This window comes from Piliocolobus tephrosceles, chromosome 14, assembly GCF_002776525.5.
Source record: "Piliocolobus tephrosceles isolate RC106 chromosome 14, ASM277652v3, whole genome shotgun sequence".
Taxonomy (NCBI): domain Eukaryota; kingdom Metazoa; phylum Chordata; class Mammalia; order Primates; family Cercopithecidae; genus Piliocolobus; species Piliocolobus tephrosceles.
Window position 1 is genome coordinate 26,690,041 of NC_045447.1, and position 17,486 is coordinate 26,707,526.

General features: G+C 35.2%; 1 protein-coding gene across 9 annotated transcripts in view; it reads left to right on the forward strand.

The window, feature by feature from the left end:
* Positions 1–17,154, forward strand: part of PTBP3 (polypyrimidine tract binding protein 3) — a 116,950-nt gene extending 99,796 nt beyond the window's left edge. For 8 of the 9 annotated variants that reach the window (XM_023201833.3, XM_023201836.2, XM_023201823.2 and 5 more), the window contains 7 exons: positions 973–1,050; positions 3,611–3,750; positions 4,345–4,378; positions 7,298–7,390; positions 8,144–8,360; positions 11,523–11,600; positions 11,750–17,154. In XM_023201833.3, coding sequence (XP_023057601.1) covers positions 973–1,050; positions 3,611–3,750; positions 4,345–4,378; positions 7,298–7,390; positions 8,144–8,360; positions 11,523–11,600; positions 11,750–11,882 — 773 coding nt within the window. In that variant the 3' untranslated portion in view covers positions 11,883–17,154. The remainder of the gene's footprint in view (positions 1–972; positions 1,051–3,610; positions 3,751–4,344; positions 4,379–7,297; positions 7,391–8,143; positions 8,361–11,522; positions 11,601–11,749) is intronic. The other variant, XM_026456259.2, reaches the window with a different exon arrangement.
* Positions 17,155–17,486: the final 332 nt, after the last annotated feature.

Sequence of the window (17,486 nt, forward strand, 5' to 3'; positions counted from 1 at the left end):
CTCATTCTCTGTGCCCTATATTGAAGGTCCTCCCCATCCCCCTTTTGAAACTGTTCCTCTAGATTCTGAAGTACTATAATCCCATGTTTTTTTCCTGTTTCTAAGGCTAGTCTCTTTCTCTTTTCTGTAGCATATTCCCTTTCCTTCGATTGCTTAAGTGTACCTATACCCGCAGGCTGTATCTTAATCTGACTTTGCTCCCTTATTTCCACTTTTGGCCATTTCTATTTGAATATTTCATCATCATCTCAAATTTGATGTTCCCCCAAACCAAATTAATCATTTGTCTACTAAAACTTACTCTCCATTGGAACTGACTCCCGTTTTTGTTGATGATACACAGTCACCAGGCTTCTTAAAGGAAAGAGAAGACCAGCATTTGTTTAGCATTTAGTACACACTAAATACTGTGCTTCTTTGATTACTTCTTTGATAATATCTGGCTAAGGGTTTTACCTCCAGTGAAAACTTCTCTGACCAGTCACAGCGAATCCTCTGTGATCACTTCTTACTCCAGTTGTAATACATTTGAATTTGTACATTTCGACCCTCATCATGAATCTCCTATAATTCGTACTTTTAGTTTGTAAGCCTCTCAAAGGCAAGAATTTTAACTCATTTTTTAAAATCAGCATAGTTACTCCACAGATACAGATTTAATATAACATTTAATAAGTAACTGATTTTTCATTATGAAATCTTGCTCTAAATAAGAGAAAGAATCTCAGGCTAGTCCAAAACTAAATAACAGCTAAACTGTACTCTTGGTCCTTGAACCCAATTGAAAGGGGTTAGCCTTTGGAAGTGGCAGAGGCTCTTAATTTATACATTAAAGATCACTTTTGAACAGATCTTTACTCCGTAACAGAATCTGTTTGTTAGTAATATACTTTCATGGAGCTGTTTTATATTGCTTTCATAACCATATTTATGGAAGGCAGTGTGTTTACTTTAGCTTCTCTTTCCCATTAGGTGCACCAGGTATAATTTCTTCACCATATGCAGGGGCTGCTGGATTTGCCCCAGCCATTGGATTTCCTCAAGCTACAGGTGATTCTTTTAAGTTGGATTTGAAATGACTTTTAATGAAGTTGTATATTTCCTAGGAACTTATCAAGATGAAGAATGTTATCATATTTGAAGAGTTTACCATAAAGCATTACACACACCAGCTGTAGAAGTGTAGTGATTTGTATGATACGTAGCTTCCTTGTTATTTACAAATTATTCTCTCTGGTCCCATTCTTAATTCCAATAATCCATATTGGATCCCATAATCCAATAATTATGTGTTCTGCATCATTTTTGTTTGCTTTTGGCACAAATAACTGTAGGCTAACTACATTAAATAACCTTAGATTTGCCTTTGCAGTTGTTAATATAAAATGTTTAAGTTGCTTCTGTCTTTACTGATAACCTTATCAATTATGTGTTGAACAGACCTGTCTTATCTTTGGGCCTTCAATGCCTTTGACAGTAGTCAACAAATATACATTCATACTATACATTCACTATTCATCTTCAGAAAACCTTTTGTCATTAATGGGTTTTGAAGATTACCATAGAGGGGTATGCATGCTGTTTATTTCAGGGGATGTATATTTTGTCTCTAGCTAATGGAGATAATTAAGAGATAGGAGTTAATTAATACTTTGATAATGACTCCCATTATTTTCCAAATAGTAAGCAAAATGAATTTGATTATAATTGAAGGAAAAGAGAAAATATTACTTTATGGTTTTATCTCTGGCATCTAAAGAAAACACTGAGGTTGGTGATTAGGGGAATGACAGTGGTAAGCCTATTCCATGTATTTCCACCTTAAACTGATTTGTGACTGTAACTACAAAGCAACATAGCTGCTTTCTGTCAGTAATCTTTATATTCTAACCTTTGAATTCTGGGAATTTTAACTATTCTCTCTCTCTCTTTTTTTTTTTTTTTTTGGTTGTTGTTGTGAGACAGAATCTCGCTCTGTCGCCTAGGCTGGAATGCAGTGGCGCAATCTCGGCTTACTACAACCTCCACTTCCTGGGTTCAAACGATTCTCATGCCTCAACCTTCTGAGTAGCTGGGACTAGTAGCTGGGACTAGACGTGCATGTCACCACGCCCAGCTAATTTTTGTATTTTTAGTAGAGATGGGGTTTTGCCATGTTGGCCAGGCTGGTCTCAAACTCCTGACCTCAAGTGATCAGCCTGCCTCAGCCTCCCAAAGTGCTGGGATTAAAGGGTGAGCCACTGCACCCGGCCAGTAACTACTCTCTTTTTGATGGAGAGGATGGAGTTAACAGAAAGAGTGATATGAAGGTTGAGGTTTTAAATTTTACCATCTTGGTGGTTTTTAGTATATCTTAACATATATTTATTTAAGTGAATATTCTACCTGTCATGTTAAAAACATAGTTTTATTTATTTGAAGCTCCTCCAAGTTTAATAATTGGTGGACATTTTGATATGTTTTCCCTCATTTTGGATATTTCTTTTAGATAAACTCTATGTATAAATATTAAGTAATATTAAGAAAGACGAAAAGTGAATAAAAGAGGGCTTCTGACTTGATAAGACTTTTAAGCTGATAGAAGATAAACACACACACACATCCTACAGTGTAGCTGAACTGTGCTCTTAGCTCATGTATAACAGACATACAAATAGCAAAAGTTATGCAAAAGTGTCAGGGTTGGACTGCTGGGGCATGGGAATATGTCATGTGAGGGCTATTGATTTTGTGCAATAGTATTCAGCTTGGGAATGTGGTCTGCACAGTTTTAAAATTCAGCGGTATGGATGATGGTAGTTATGACCTTCTTAGATTGTCAAGCAGAATAGGCTGAATGTAAAATATATTATAATATAATTACATGATATGTGGTAAAGTGGCCAGACTGTTTATTTTAAAGAATCATTAAATTAAGGAATTGGTTCATTTTGCATAAACTAGAGGTTTTACCTTACACAGTTTTTAAGCTGAGAACACAATATAGTGGGAAAGTGTGCTGTTTTAAGTATAGTGTCAGTATTCTGGTGTTACTGAGCTTTCAGTATTTCCATAATACCTAGAGAAGTAGAGAGCTCAGAACATTTCTGCTACAAAAGAATATTGAATTCTGTACATTTCTATTTTGGTCAAAATAATATTTATATAGCATTTTATACAGTCACAAAATGTTTTTCCCATATAAAATGTCATATAGCACTACCTAGCATGCATGTTTTTGACTTTTGCTGAAGGACTTTAAAAAAATACATATCTGATTTTATGGTAGAAGTCAGTATGAATTAGGATGTATCTATTGTAAGAAACAGAGGGAGTGTTTGTAGTTGACAGACCCTCTGAAAAGCCTAATAGCGTTAGGCCCAGTGAGTTCAGTTACTCTGCAGAGTACTATGTGAATAATAGAGCACTAAGTATAATAATGTCTACAGATGAGGAGCTCAGCTTGCAGACAGACTCTGCAGGGCAGAAAACTGGCCTTCAGTATCTTTATGGTAGCTGTGACACATTTTCTTTCTGTATTTTTCCTTTCCTCTTTATGTACTTAAATTCTATCAAGTGTTACAATTCTTCAAATAATTAGAATATGAAATGCTTCTGGTATTTTTAAAAGGTCTATCAGTTCCAGCTGTTCCTGGAGCTCTTGGTCCTCTCACAATCACCTCCTCTGCTGTCACTGGAAGGATGGCCATTCCTGGGGCTGGTGGTATACCAGGAAATTCTGTTCTACTCGTCACGAATCTCAATCCTGATGTGAGTTGAAAAGTACTATATGTAAATAGTCTTTCAGGAGAAGGTATGGTAGCGTTTTTTCTTTCTTTTCTTTCTGTTTTTTTTTTTTTTTTTTTTTTGAGAAAGGGTTTCACTCTTTCACTCAGGCTCGAGTGTGGTGCTACAGTCACTCACTGCGACCTCTGCTTCCTGGGCTCAAGTGATCCTCCCACCTCGGGCTCTCAAGTAGCCAGGACTACAGGCGCCCACTACCACACCTGGCTAATTTTTAAATTATTATTATTCTTTTGTAGAAACAGGATCTTGCTGTGTTGCCCAGGCTAGTCTCGAGTTCCTGGGCTCAAGCGATCCACCCACAGCCTCCCAAAGTGCTGGGATTACAGGTGTGAGCCACCATGCCCAGCCATGGTAACTTCTGATCCAGGGTTGTATTCAAATTAAAATGCTTAAGTTTGTTTTAAGAACTTGCATTAAAATTCATCACTAGTATATACAGAAGAAACATATAAAACCATGCTTTAAAATAAAAACAACTGTCATTACAGTATAAATAAACTTATTTTCAATTTTTCCTTAAATTATTGTCAGACACTTATTTTGTGTTACCCTTTACAGCTTATCACACCACATGGGCTTTTTATCCTATTTGGTAAGTTCATTTTTGCTATTTTAATATTGTCTACAGGTGTGAATTGAGCACATTTCACTTATTTAGTGATATTTATTGATTACTTCTATGTGCCAAGTATTGTGTTGACACTGAGGATAAAACAGTGAATAAGACTTAGTAAGTAATTACGGTGATGATTTATAATATGGGAAATAGAGGTTTGTAAAGGGAGTGTAATGCAGGGAGACCTAACCTAGCAGAGAGACTCAATAGAAATGACAGTTAAACTGACTTGTTAAACATGAGTGAGAATCAGCCAGGCAGAAAGTGGGGGCAGTGTCTTCACAGAGGAGGGGAGAGGGGAGAGATGAGTCCTGGTACATGGAAGTGAAGGAAGCCCAGTTGTGAGCATAGGCGAGCATAACAGAGACCTGGTGAAGGTGGACAGCTGTATAGGGTCAAAATCGTGAAGAGCTGTTAAAAGCTTTGTTAAGGAGTTTGGCTTTTACCTAAGAACAATCGGAAGCCATTGAACAGTTTTAAGGGAAGAGAGTGGCATAATGCGATTCAGGTTTTTAAAATAGTCTCCAAACTTTCTAACAGCATGGAAATACGAGAACAATGAAATAAGCAATATTTACTATTTTAAAGATTTTTATTAATGAGTTTATTTTTCCATAAAAAGATTAACATTTAATAATGAACAGTATGATTTAATATGCTTTGATATTATTAAAAATCCTTGTTTTCATTTTGATTCAGTATTCCAAGGGTAGATTATTTTACTACTTATTTTAATGGTTGTCATAGCTAAAGAAGATAAATCATAAAGATATATAATCTAAATGCAGGGGTTTCATTATTGCTGTACTTCAATAATTATTTCATTAATTTTTTCATGTAATCCACCAATGTTTGTCGTGTTTTACCTAGAAAAGTTAGATTTTTTTCCTCTTAAATCAGTGGATCTTGAAAACTGTTGTATTTGAATATGTCTAACAAATAGAGTTAAAATTCACTGGTATGCTTCATTTGTAAGATTTTTAAAATAAGATAGGAAATTGTTTCCAAATTTTTTGAATGTGATAGTTTTAGAGACAGGGTCTCACTCTGTTGCCCAGGCTGGAGTGCAAAGGCGTGATTGTAGCTCACTGTAGTCGCAAACTCTTGGGCTCAAGCAGTCCTCCTCCCTCAGCCTTCCGAGTAGCTAGGATTATAAGTGCAAGCCATAGCACCTGGCTGATAGGTTTTTTTAAATGGAATTTTTTGAGATGTAATTTACAACCATACAGTTTACATGCTTTGGATTTACAACTAAAAGATTTTTAGTAAATTCACAGTAGTGTGGCCATCCCACAGTCCAATTTTAGAAAATTTTCATTGTCCCAAAGAAATTCCTCATGCTCATTTGCAGTCACTATAAAACTTTTTATTAATGATTGATGTGTGTAATTTTCAGTAATAAAATCATGTATTAATAATACATTTTAATATGACTCTTTTCTAGCCAAAGCATGTTTCATACTAAAAGTAGTTAATTTCTCACTCATTTAATAAACAGCTGGGTGCAGTAGCTCATGCCTGTAATCCCAACACTTTGGGAGGCCAAGGCGGGAGGATTAGATTGTTTGAGACCAACCTGGGCCAGATAGTGGGACCCCATCTCTACAAAAACTAAACATACACAATTTGTTTTACAAAATGTGGGTGTTTATTTTTTGAAGAATAGTTATGTCACCATCTAGTTATTTCTGAGAAGGGTAGCAAATTCGGAATACATGTCTCTGTTTTAAATTTTTAAAGTGCCGTTAGTATGATAATGATGCAGCTAGCAACTATTGAAAGATCTTTTTTTTTTTTTTTTTTTTTTGAGACAGAGTCTTTCCGTCACCCAGGCTGGAGTACAGTGGCTCAATCTTGGCTCACTGCAACCTCCACCTCCCAGGTTCAAGTACTTTTCCCACCTCAGCCTCCCGAGTAGCTGGGACTGCAGGTGTGTGCCACCATGCCTGGATAAGTTTTGTATTTTTTGGTAGAGACGAGGTTTCACCATGTTGGCCAGGCTGGTCTCGAACTCCTGACCTCAAGTGATTCACCCACCTCGACCTCCCAAAGTGCTGGGATTACAGGTGTGAGCCACTGTGCCCTGCTGAAAAATCTTATTTTTATAATATTGATGATACTCTGTAGCACATAAACTGAAATATATTGTAATACACTGAATGAATAAATCAAGTGAGACTAGAATTGACAACTAAAACCTGTTGGCTTTAATTTTATCTATATATTAAAAATTCAAAAACTGTGGTTTTTTTATATTGGTTTATATAAACAGAGTAATATAGAGTTGGATTATTATCTTTCCATACCCCAGTGAATCATTTTACTCATCTTTTAGGATATGGGACCCACTTTGGGGAACACTAGGGTAGAAAAATCGAGGGTAATAAGATTAGTTAGAATCAATTAGGTTGTGGTAGTCCCGGTATGAAATGGTGTTGATAGCTTTGATGGTAGTGAGGATTGGGAGAGGTGGAAAAATGAGAGAGAGATTTACACCATAGAATCAATGGGTGCTGGTGATTGATTGGGTGGGTGTGAGGGTTTGAGGAAAGGAAGAAGTCAAAAGATGACTCCCAGGTGTCTGACTGGAGCAACTCTGTGAATGATGGTATTTATCTACAGCCTTAGTGAATACTGGGAGTGGGGAGAGGAAAGGGGGGATGAATCATTTTGGGATGTAATAAGTTTACAGTGTTTATGGGTCGTCCAAGTGAAAAAGAGTAAGTACATAATAGATCTGGAACTTGGAAGAGATAAAAATTTGCAAATGTATGTATGGAATTGCCAAGGGAGAGTATATAGTATAAGAAATGCCTTCTTTAAGTATATTAGTAAAATTAATTAAACACAACACAATCAGACATTAAACACAGTATTTTGTTTTGTTTTAATTAGGAGTCTATGGTGATGTACATCGAGTGAAGATTATGTTTAATAAGAAAGAAAATGCCTTGGTTCAGATGGCAGATGCAAATCAAGCTCAGCTAGGTACTAATGATTAATAATTAATAATAATGCGAACTTGCCCCTTTTGTGTGTGAATTTTCCTTCAAAATAAACAAACACAGCTAGTAGGAATATGATTTTATAAAAGAACACCTCCTTGTGATAATGCCTTCATAAAGCATCTGTCTATATGTTAAGATTTAAAAATACTCATTACTCTTTTAAGTCTGAAGTTCATTTGTCTACTTGAACATATTGTTAATGTCTAGAGCTTTGACCCTAGCGTTTTTCCATTAAGTTTAATAAGCATGATTTGTTTTATTTATTTTATTTATTTCTTTTCCTTCCAAAATAAGTTTTCTGTAACCATTGAGTGGCTTAAAAGTTTGGGCAAACTTTGTAATGATGATGCAAGAAAGGGTTCAATGGCTTCACTGTTAAAAAAGCTGTAAAGTTTTACTCAAAATTTCTTATAAAAATGCCTTGCTTGAAACAAAACTAATGTATTCAGTAACCATTTCATGAATACTTACTGTGTTCCAGGCACTCTGAAACTTCATAGCACTCTGCTCAGAAAATATTTTTTGTTCGTTTTAAATTGCTTTTCTTAGAGTAAAATAAAGTCATTTAACATATTTCCTTAAGGGTTTTTGGGTTTTGAAACCCTTTTCACCCTCAAACTGGCAATACAGTTTTAAATAACTACATAAAAATAATTTATGGTAATGTTGACAGATATTACTGAGAAATCTATCCTAATACCCGAATCGTAAAAATTTTCTTCCCATGCGCTAGCAATGAACCATCTAAGTGGTCAGAGACTTTATGGGAAAGTGCTTCGTGCTACACTGTCCAAACATCAAGCAGTACAGCTTCCTCGAGAGGGACAAGAAGACCAAGGTCTGACTAAGGATTTCAGCAATAGTCCTTTGCATCGCTTTAAAAAGCCAGGCTCTAAAAACTTCCAGAATATCTTTCCACCATCAGCCACTCTGCATCTTTCCAACATTCCGTATGTACCTAATAAGTTATTAATCACTTAGATGATTAATAATCTACAGTATGTGATTTGGGAGAGGTTAAAACCTCTGAAATTGTTCTAACTTAGCAATTGTCCTGGTCTTTATTTACCATCATGCCTTCAGAAGGTTATCTCCAATCCTACACTCTAAAATAGAAAGATACCTGTTTTAAAATTTTATTTCCAAATGGAGAATTCACAACTAGTTATTTTTCAGTTATAAAAAGGTCATAAAAATAATTTGAGGCAGAAGTATTCCATTGGCACATATTTGTCCATCCCTTTGAAGAAGTAATGACTCTTATGTTAACCAATATAACAAAATCAAATAAATTGTTCATCTAAGAATTTGGTAAAAATGGATTTTGTACTTTTTATCTACAAGCTGTAAAGCCATAGATATGTTAATTACTTAAAAGCCAGAAGTTATTTTCCTGTAGCCACTGTACAGGTCTCTTTATTAACCAGTGTTGTATGTGTGCTTTAGTTATCTTCAAACTCAGGGATTGACAACCTGTAGCCTATGGCTGTTTTTGTATGGCCTGTGAGCTAAGAATGATTTTTACATTTTAAAATGGAAGCAAAATATTTTGTGATACGAGAAAATTATATAAAATTCAAATTTCACCTTCTATAAAGTTTCATGTAATATAGCTGTACTCATTCACTTACATGTTATTTATGGCTGCTTTTGAGCTACAGCAGCAAAACTGATTAGTTACAGCAGGGACAATAAGGCCCATACAGCCTAAGATATTTACTGTCTGGCCCTTTAAAGAAAATATTTGGCAATCTCTGTCCTAATTGTTGAAGTCCTTAATCTACGAAAATGGCAGTTTTGTTCATGGACTTTGGAAATTGTTAAAACAACAACAAAAAATGGCAGTTTTGTATAATTTGAACTAATACATAAAGGGGGATAACTTTGGAAAAGAGATAAAAGCTGTAGGGGATGTGTGTGTATGTGTGTAAAAATTGAAAAACTTGAAGGTGTAGAGAGGGGTGAAGTCTGGAACATTGAGAATGAGAATGGGAAGTGAATAGGAATAGAGAATAATTATTCAGAAGAATGTGAATATCCAGCCTCCCTGCTGGTCTCCAGTTAGGCTACATGGAGAAACCTCGAATCCAAGTTGGGCAATGGATCAAACCTCATACCAGCCAGGAAACTGGTAGAGTTAAGGGGGGGAAAAAAAGTAGATTATTACATGGACCAAGAAATTTAGCAGCTCGTTACTATGGAGTGTAGGGTAAATGGACAACAATTAGATACTGAGGCAGGCACCTGTCATCATTAGCTTTTAATTTTTTTTAATTAATAGATTTTTTTTGAGACAGGGTCTCCCTCTGTTGCCCAGGCTGTAGTGCAGTGGTATGATATCAGCTCACTGCATCCTCTGCCTCCCAGTCTCAAGTGATCTTCCCACCTCAGCTTTCCAAGTAGCTGGAACTACAGGTGTAGGCATGCCCAGCTAATTTTTTGTATTTTTTTGTAGAGACAGTTTCACCATCTGCCCAGGCAGATCTCTTAACTCCTGAACTCAAGCAATCTGCCTCCCACAGTGTTGGGATTAGAGACATGAACCACTGTGCCCAGCTTCGTTGTTAGCTTTTTAAATATATCACATCACGCAGGAGCTGGACTCTAGTTGCAACCTACAGAGGACATGTAGGAAGAAGAGGAAAGGATATTAATATTCTTTCAAGTTCTGGGTACTGTACTGGTGCTTTACACATGTTGCCTCATTTAATCTCCATAACAACCTTTTTTAAAAAACATTGTGATAAAATACACGTAATGTAAAAATTACAATTTTAACTATTTTTAAGTGTATAGTCCAGTATACATTCACATTAAGTACTTTGCACATTATTTTGCAACTGTCACCTCTGTCCCTCTGTAGAACCTTTTCATCATCCCAAACTGAAACTCTGTACCCATTAAGCAGTAACCACCTTTTTCCTCCTAACTCCCAGCTCCTGGTATCCACTATTCCATGTTGTTGTTGGCATTATTATCCATAATAACCTTTGAAGTAAGGTCAGTATTTTCATTGTATTAAAGAAACTGAGATTTAGGTTAAATAATTTACTCAAAGTGATATACAAGTGAGTGAGGAATAGAACGTGAACTCAGGTCTCTCTTCCTACAGAGCTAATGATTGTTCTGCTATACTGTCCTCGTTGGCAGTTGTGAGATGAATCTGCTTTTAGTCAGTTGACTGTCATGTGATAGACCACTATATTAGTTATGTATGGCTGTGTAACACATCACCCCAAACTTAACAACTTAACACAGTAGTAAATGTGTATTATCTCATACTGTTACTGCGAGTCAGGAATCTAGAAGTGGCTTAGCTAGGTGGCTTTGGCTGAGTCTGTCATAAGGTTGCAATCAAGATAACGAGGCAAGGATGTGGTCATCTGGAGGTAGAGGATCCATTTCCAGAATGGCTTAGTCATGTCCCTGTTTGTTGACCAAAGGCCCCAGTTCCCTGTCATGAGGACTTTTCCATAATGTCTTGCTGGTGTCCTTCCAAAGCTGATGATTCAGGAGAGGACATAGTGGAAACCACAACGTCTCTTGGCTTCAGAAGTCACACATTGTCATTTCTACAGTATCCTGAGTGTTTACAGAGGATACCTCTGTGTTCTATGGGAGGGGAATAAACAAGGGCATGAATATAAGCAGGCAAGAATAATTGGGGGCCTCCTTAGAACCTGGCAGCCACATACATTCAGAATTACCCTGCAAACAGTTGAAAATGTGGAACTCCCGACTGTAGCAGACAAGTCAGAGCTGGGAAACTTTGGAAGTACTACAGTTGATTACTGAAGCCAGTGGTATGACTAATAAGAATAAATATAGATTCCAGGCTCAGCTACATTTAAAAGAAAAAAGAATATAGAAAGATTTTTCTTGCCCTTTATATACCTGTGCATGTCTTCTGCAAGGATTGAGACAAAATTCCATTACTTAAGGATACATGTCAGTTTTTGAACATCTTTCAGGGAACTTCCAAATCAAATCTTTGTCATATGGTTTAGTAATTCTGTTTGAAATGTACTTGAGAGATTTGATGATTGCAAGAGTTAATCTGCTTCACTTGAGAATGGGGCCCAGGTAGTTGACTCCCTCTGATGTTTTCACAGCCCTTCTGTTACAGTGGATGATCTGAAGAACCTTTTCATAGAAGCTGGATGTTCAGTGAAGGCTTTTAAATTCTTTCAGTAAGTCTTTGCTTTCAAGAAATACATTAAAATTATTTAATATGGTATGCAAATTTTAAAGGTAGTTCAGTGAAGTCTTCTGATGGGGGAAGGAGTTTGGAAGCAAAATTCATTCTAAATACTTTCTGTATTTCTTATACCATTTTCAGGAAAGATCGCAAAATGGCGCTCATTCAGTTGGGATCTGTGGAAGAAGCAATTCAGGCCCTCATTGAGCTTCATAACCATGACCTTGGAGAAAATCACCACCTCAGAGTTTCCTTCTCAAAATCTACAATCTGACTTTTCTGTGAATTTTTCTCCTAAAACTGGACCATAATTTCAGTAAAACCTTCAGACATAGACTGAAGCAGCTCAAGACCAATTTTGCCTCTTTGACAAAAATAACTCTTTCTGAGTTTGATATTCAAGTATATTTTAAAAATCAAGGGATGTTCTTTTTTTCTATATCACCCCTTGCCAGTCAAAGGTTTCGTTTCCCTTTTTACCATGGTTTCTACGAAAATAACCTTCAGGAAAAAGAAAATCAGGAAAAAATGGGTTTTTTTTTTTTCAGTAATTTTATTCCCTATATTAAATTAGATTTGAAGAGGATTAACTTTGTTTTAGTTTGGGTCCAGGTCAGCCTTATACAACATTTCTAAACTCATTTGTACTTAAAAAAAATTTAAATACAGACTTCTAAAATTACTTGATGTAAGTAACTTAAATCACTTATGACCAAGTTTTAATAACTTTGAATCAGAAGTCTGACTCTTGTAGGAAATTATATTCACTTATAAAGTACATCAGATCTTTGCCATATATTGATGGTTATTATGCATAAACACATTGAGTTGTGTTGGAAGCAGATTTATAAACCTGCATGTTTTCTTTGAATGATTTCTTTTTTTCACTGTAAGACACTCCTTTAAATAATGTCTATCTTTAACTTTTTAAGACTATTTGGAAAAATGCAGTGTCTCAGCTGTCCCCAGGGAAATTAAGTGGAATCCAACTAGGATCTGTTAAGAAGATGTCAGAATAACTAATAATTTTATTAGGAAAAAATCATGTTTTAAATTTCAAAATGACACTTCTTTGTCAAGTAATATGATCTTGGAAAATTTTAAAGAAAAATAATCCTACTTATAAACTACTTTTTTATAATTGTTTTCAGAAAAAAAGTTTACAGTCTTAAGGAAAATATTCAGGTCTATCATATGGTTTGACAGATTTTTTAAAAGTTATTTTTGGTAAGGTCTTCTTTTAGAAAAAAATTAATCTCAAGGGTTTTTTGTACCACTATAATCTCTAATACTCAGAATTACTGTGTATTTACTTAATTTCTTATTATGTGCCTTATTATGTGCTTAAGATACAATAGGTTAGAGTTTAAATATCTGGAAAACTATATTGTGGGCTTGGTAAGCATTTTATTTTTCCTTTCTCTGTTTTGGTAAGGATTTAACATTTTTTTCATTGCAATTTTAAGTGGTTTTCAATAAGTAATAGTTTTTATCAAATTTTTGGTGCTTGGTGCAGAGACGGTGTGGGGGGGTGAATGGTTTTGGGAATAATTCAGTGCACACCTGTAGGCCTCTTTACATTGTGACTGATAGGGGTTATTGCATATCAATTTGGGGCTATAGAGTGCAATCTCAGTTTCATCTTTATCACCCATCAGAATTTGTCTCAGGATTACTTGGTCTTTCTCAGTCCTCAAGCGAGAACTTGCTTTTCTTTGTTAATGTGACTTCATTACTGAGTGCCCACATATTTGGAGTATGAGAAGGTGGGTTATTTCTCATGCTCTGTCCCTCTCTTTTTTGTTGAATGTAAGAGTACATTTTAATGTTCCTTCAGTGATTGTATAATGTAAAATGGTTTCTTTTTAATAAGAAACTGCTATTATTCCTTCAATTCTTGATCAGAATTTTTTAAAGCAGAAGTAGTCAAAAGGGTCATTTTTTGTCTACCCCTTTTACACTTTTCAGATTATGAAAGTGTCTCATCTCAACTTTTAAAAGAGTAAAGAACATCTTGCTGGGCATGGTGGTGTGCGCCTGTAGTCCCAGCTACAGGCTGATCCTGTAGACAGGAGGCTACAGGCAAGAGGATCACTTGAGCTCAGGAGCTGGAGGCTGCAGTGTGCTATGATCACATTTGTGAATAGCCACTCCACTCCAGCCCTGGAACATAGTGCAACCCCTTCTCTAAAAAGTAAAAATTAAGAAAATCTCAATCTCTTTGCTATATTCTAGTGATTAATTTGAACATAGGTTTTTACAGAAGAAATTTTACCGAAAAATAGAGACTGCAAGAGATGATACAGATGGTTTAAAAAGCAGAATTCACTCACCACTGAGCAACACTTAGTTGGTAGAATAGAAAGGAAGGATACTAAGTTAAGACTTTTCAAATGGATCAGTTTAGCTCAATAGATAGATATAATCATGTGTGTAGTTGTGGGTTTTTTTTTGTTTTTTTACTTACGAAATAAATTTTTACCTAGACACAAGGGGTATATGAAGGAGGAAAAAAATTTCTTTGCAAAATCTCCCAAAATTTGCTTTTTTTTTTTTTCCTTCCACACAGGCACTATTATAATTTTCAGTGCCATGTTAAATTGGATTATTTCATTTACTTTAAGTTAGGAATTACTGTGTAATTTATTAATTCATGATTCTCATAACATTCAGCATAAGTGTAGCAAAGTTGCTAATAACGGAAGGGAGATCATAGTGATGTTGAATGTAATTTTGAAGTAGGGTATGGCCTTTTAAGTCTGAGAGAGAACATTTGAATCCTTTTCAGGGATTTGTGTAGGGGTGTGTTTGTGTGTGTGTGTGAATGTGTGTGTGTAGATAAGTGTATATACATAAATACACTCTTCTATAGTTGTATATACATATGCACATTACATACATTTTAATTTATTGACAAAATTAACCAAATTAAGATTTGGAGATGTGGGGTGTTCTTGTTTTAAAATAGCATGTTTGAAACCATCAGTTTGTGTCTAAAATTAGCTGTAGCACATGGATGTTGTCCATATTAAGCTATTTGCTGTTTGAATTATAGAGGTCTACAGTATTTGTGTTGGCATAGTTTTTGTAAAAAAGATTAAAAATCAGGATGGTGGAAAAACTAGATCTGTGTATTTCTGTTTTGGCATGCATTTATTCAGTATCTTCCAGCAATGGTTAATTTTTCTCTGTTGATCTACCATAGGATCCTATTTTTAAGTTTATTTACTTTATTTTTAAGGAGTATTGTCATCACTTTTCAAGGTATCTTGACTTCTACACAAAGTATATATATTCAGGACTTTAAAAAATAGCAGTACATATTTAACAGTGGCAAATTACACTAAAATGATTTACTTTGAGATTTGAATAATTTGCATAGCAGTAAAATGTGCTTTGTGTAACATACAAATAGAAGAATGACCCAGTATCTTAACTGATACTTACTGGAGAGTATCAGAATTACTCAGTAGCTCTTACAGAATGTCATAAATTCTTTAAGACTAAATATTGTAATCAGTTATTTGAAGTAATGTTTCTGATTTGCTGTTAAAAGTTGCCGAGCTCAGTTTTTGGAGATATCGTTTCTGCCTGCCTGTTTCCTTATAAGAGCAAGTCCTTCTTTGGTTCCAGCTAGTATGATGATCATGGGTTCTGCTTTAGTTGATGAGAAGTGGTTCCTATGAACACCTCTGTTTAATTTCTTTTTATTTTATTTTATTTTTTGGGGTCCCGCTATGTTGCCCAGACTGGTCTCCAACCCCTGGGCTCAAGTGATTCTCCTGCCTCCACCTCCCCATAGTGCTGGGATTATAGGCATGAACCATCACGCCTGGCTGTCTGTTCTTTTCAGTGTCTCCATGCCATCAGTCAGCAATGCTTATATGTTTAGCATTTTGTCATGCAGTTTCTCTTCTGTTCCCACGAGATATTTTTGGACAAAAAAATGACAAACTCAAAAGTACATGTGTTTTTCGCCACCTATCTCTTAGAAAACCTAATGTGTGTACTGCTATTTTTAAAACCAAAAAGAGACAGCATGATGATGCATAAAGCATTTTTCTTAACCTTTCCTTTGTCTTGATCTGTTGTTAACAAGAATAAAACTGCCAGACTTAAAATACTCTACTATTGTGCTAAAAGAAATACAACTTAGATTGCACAAAATTTGAAAATATAACTCAGCTGTCTTTTAAAAGAGTTGTGTTGTTATCTACAAGACTATTAGCAGTCTTTTTTCAGAGCAAATTTTAACAGCTAGTTGTGAGTGGTTTAAAATATAGAAAATATTAAAATCTTAGTTTGAAGGGTTTTATAGTGGGAGAAAAAAACAGGACCAAAGTTTATGTGCCTTCTTCAGTAGTCTTAATTGACCTTTTCTTCCTATTTGAGACTAAAGTAGTATCAGTATTCTGGTTTTCAGGAAATATGTACTATATAGTTTTAAGAGAATGTCATCCCACCAACTATCTATCCAAGCAAAGAATCGTAACTGTAGAAATGAAGTCTCAGTTACACTTTTGCCTTTATCACATAATATTCATTATAGAGCATCGTGCAGGTCCAAGAATAGAGCTGCTTGAAATCTTTGTGGTAGTTTCCTTAGTTTTTGTAACCTGAGGCATATGTTCCAGAGAACAGGGATATTTGTCTGGTCCAGTGACCTTGGTGATCATAGTCATAATTGAAAGATGCCTAAGGTATGCTTAAATCAGCATCATCAACTGATTTGTTGTTGTTGTGTTATTTTCACTTCTTGGATCTATGTAGTAGTTGTAATAACAAATATTTAAATAGCTATTTTTTTGATGCCATTAAAAAAAATCATACTCTGGCCTTTTTTTCCCCTTACCATTGTTTCCTAGATCTTTTAAAAATTCATCCCATATCCAGAAAGTACCAATTATAAAGATTGCTGACCAAGCAAAGTTTTGCATCAAAATGTCACCTCATTGCTCTGACCAAAGACTGACTGTTGTGGTTTTAACTCCTCTCTGTGAAGCATTTTGCATTTTCCCCAAGCTCCTTTCTGAAAGAAGACCCAGTGCAGAGCGGCCTTTACTTTCTGTTGCCTACTGTTGAATAGACTATTTAGAGAAAATGGGAGTTACAGTGTGAACAGAATGGATTAGGATGATGAGTTTGATGGGCATTTCCAGTACTGTATCTAAGGAAAAAAAAAAAAAATAGCACAGCTAGGAGCCTCTGACATTGTCTGGTGTTTTACATGGTCTGTTCATCAAAGTTCCCCTTTTCAGTTTGTAAGAATGTTCATCTAACAGAAGAAAATGCTGTAAATATTTGTAACAACATTTTTTTAAAACAAGGCCAAAAAAGAAAAAAAAGGTTTTTGGGAACAAGTGAACTTACAAAGTGGTTTTTATATAAAACATCAATTGTCTTGTATATTTTGGATAAGCAGCAGTACCAGCTTTCATTTGTAACAGAGTTTGTGGCATTGGAAAAAAAGGATTCTGTGATTGTTGAAGTGAATTATGTTATAAATGCAAAGAGAAGATAAAATATTAAAAAACATATTTTCTAAATGCGTAGTGCATGGTTAATTCAAGCTTCTGTACACTACAGTATATTCCATTTTCGTTCAGTTTGTATATTTGCTATTACTTGATATCTCTAATCTCTTTTCCTAACAAATATAGCATTGTAGCATGCCTTTTAATAAATGTCATGACATCTGTACTCTCTTAAAATTTTTCTGTGTTCTTGTCTGTACTTTGGGTTTCCCCTTGTCTTACCTGTAATTCCAATGATGTCCTATTTTCTTTTCTTTTCCATAGCCATCCATCTAAACGTGTCATGGTTAGAGAATAGCGAGCACAAACAGTGTTTGGGAAAAACACAAAATCTACTAACTGTC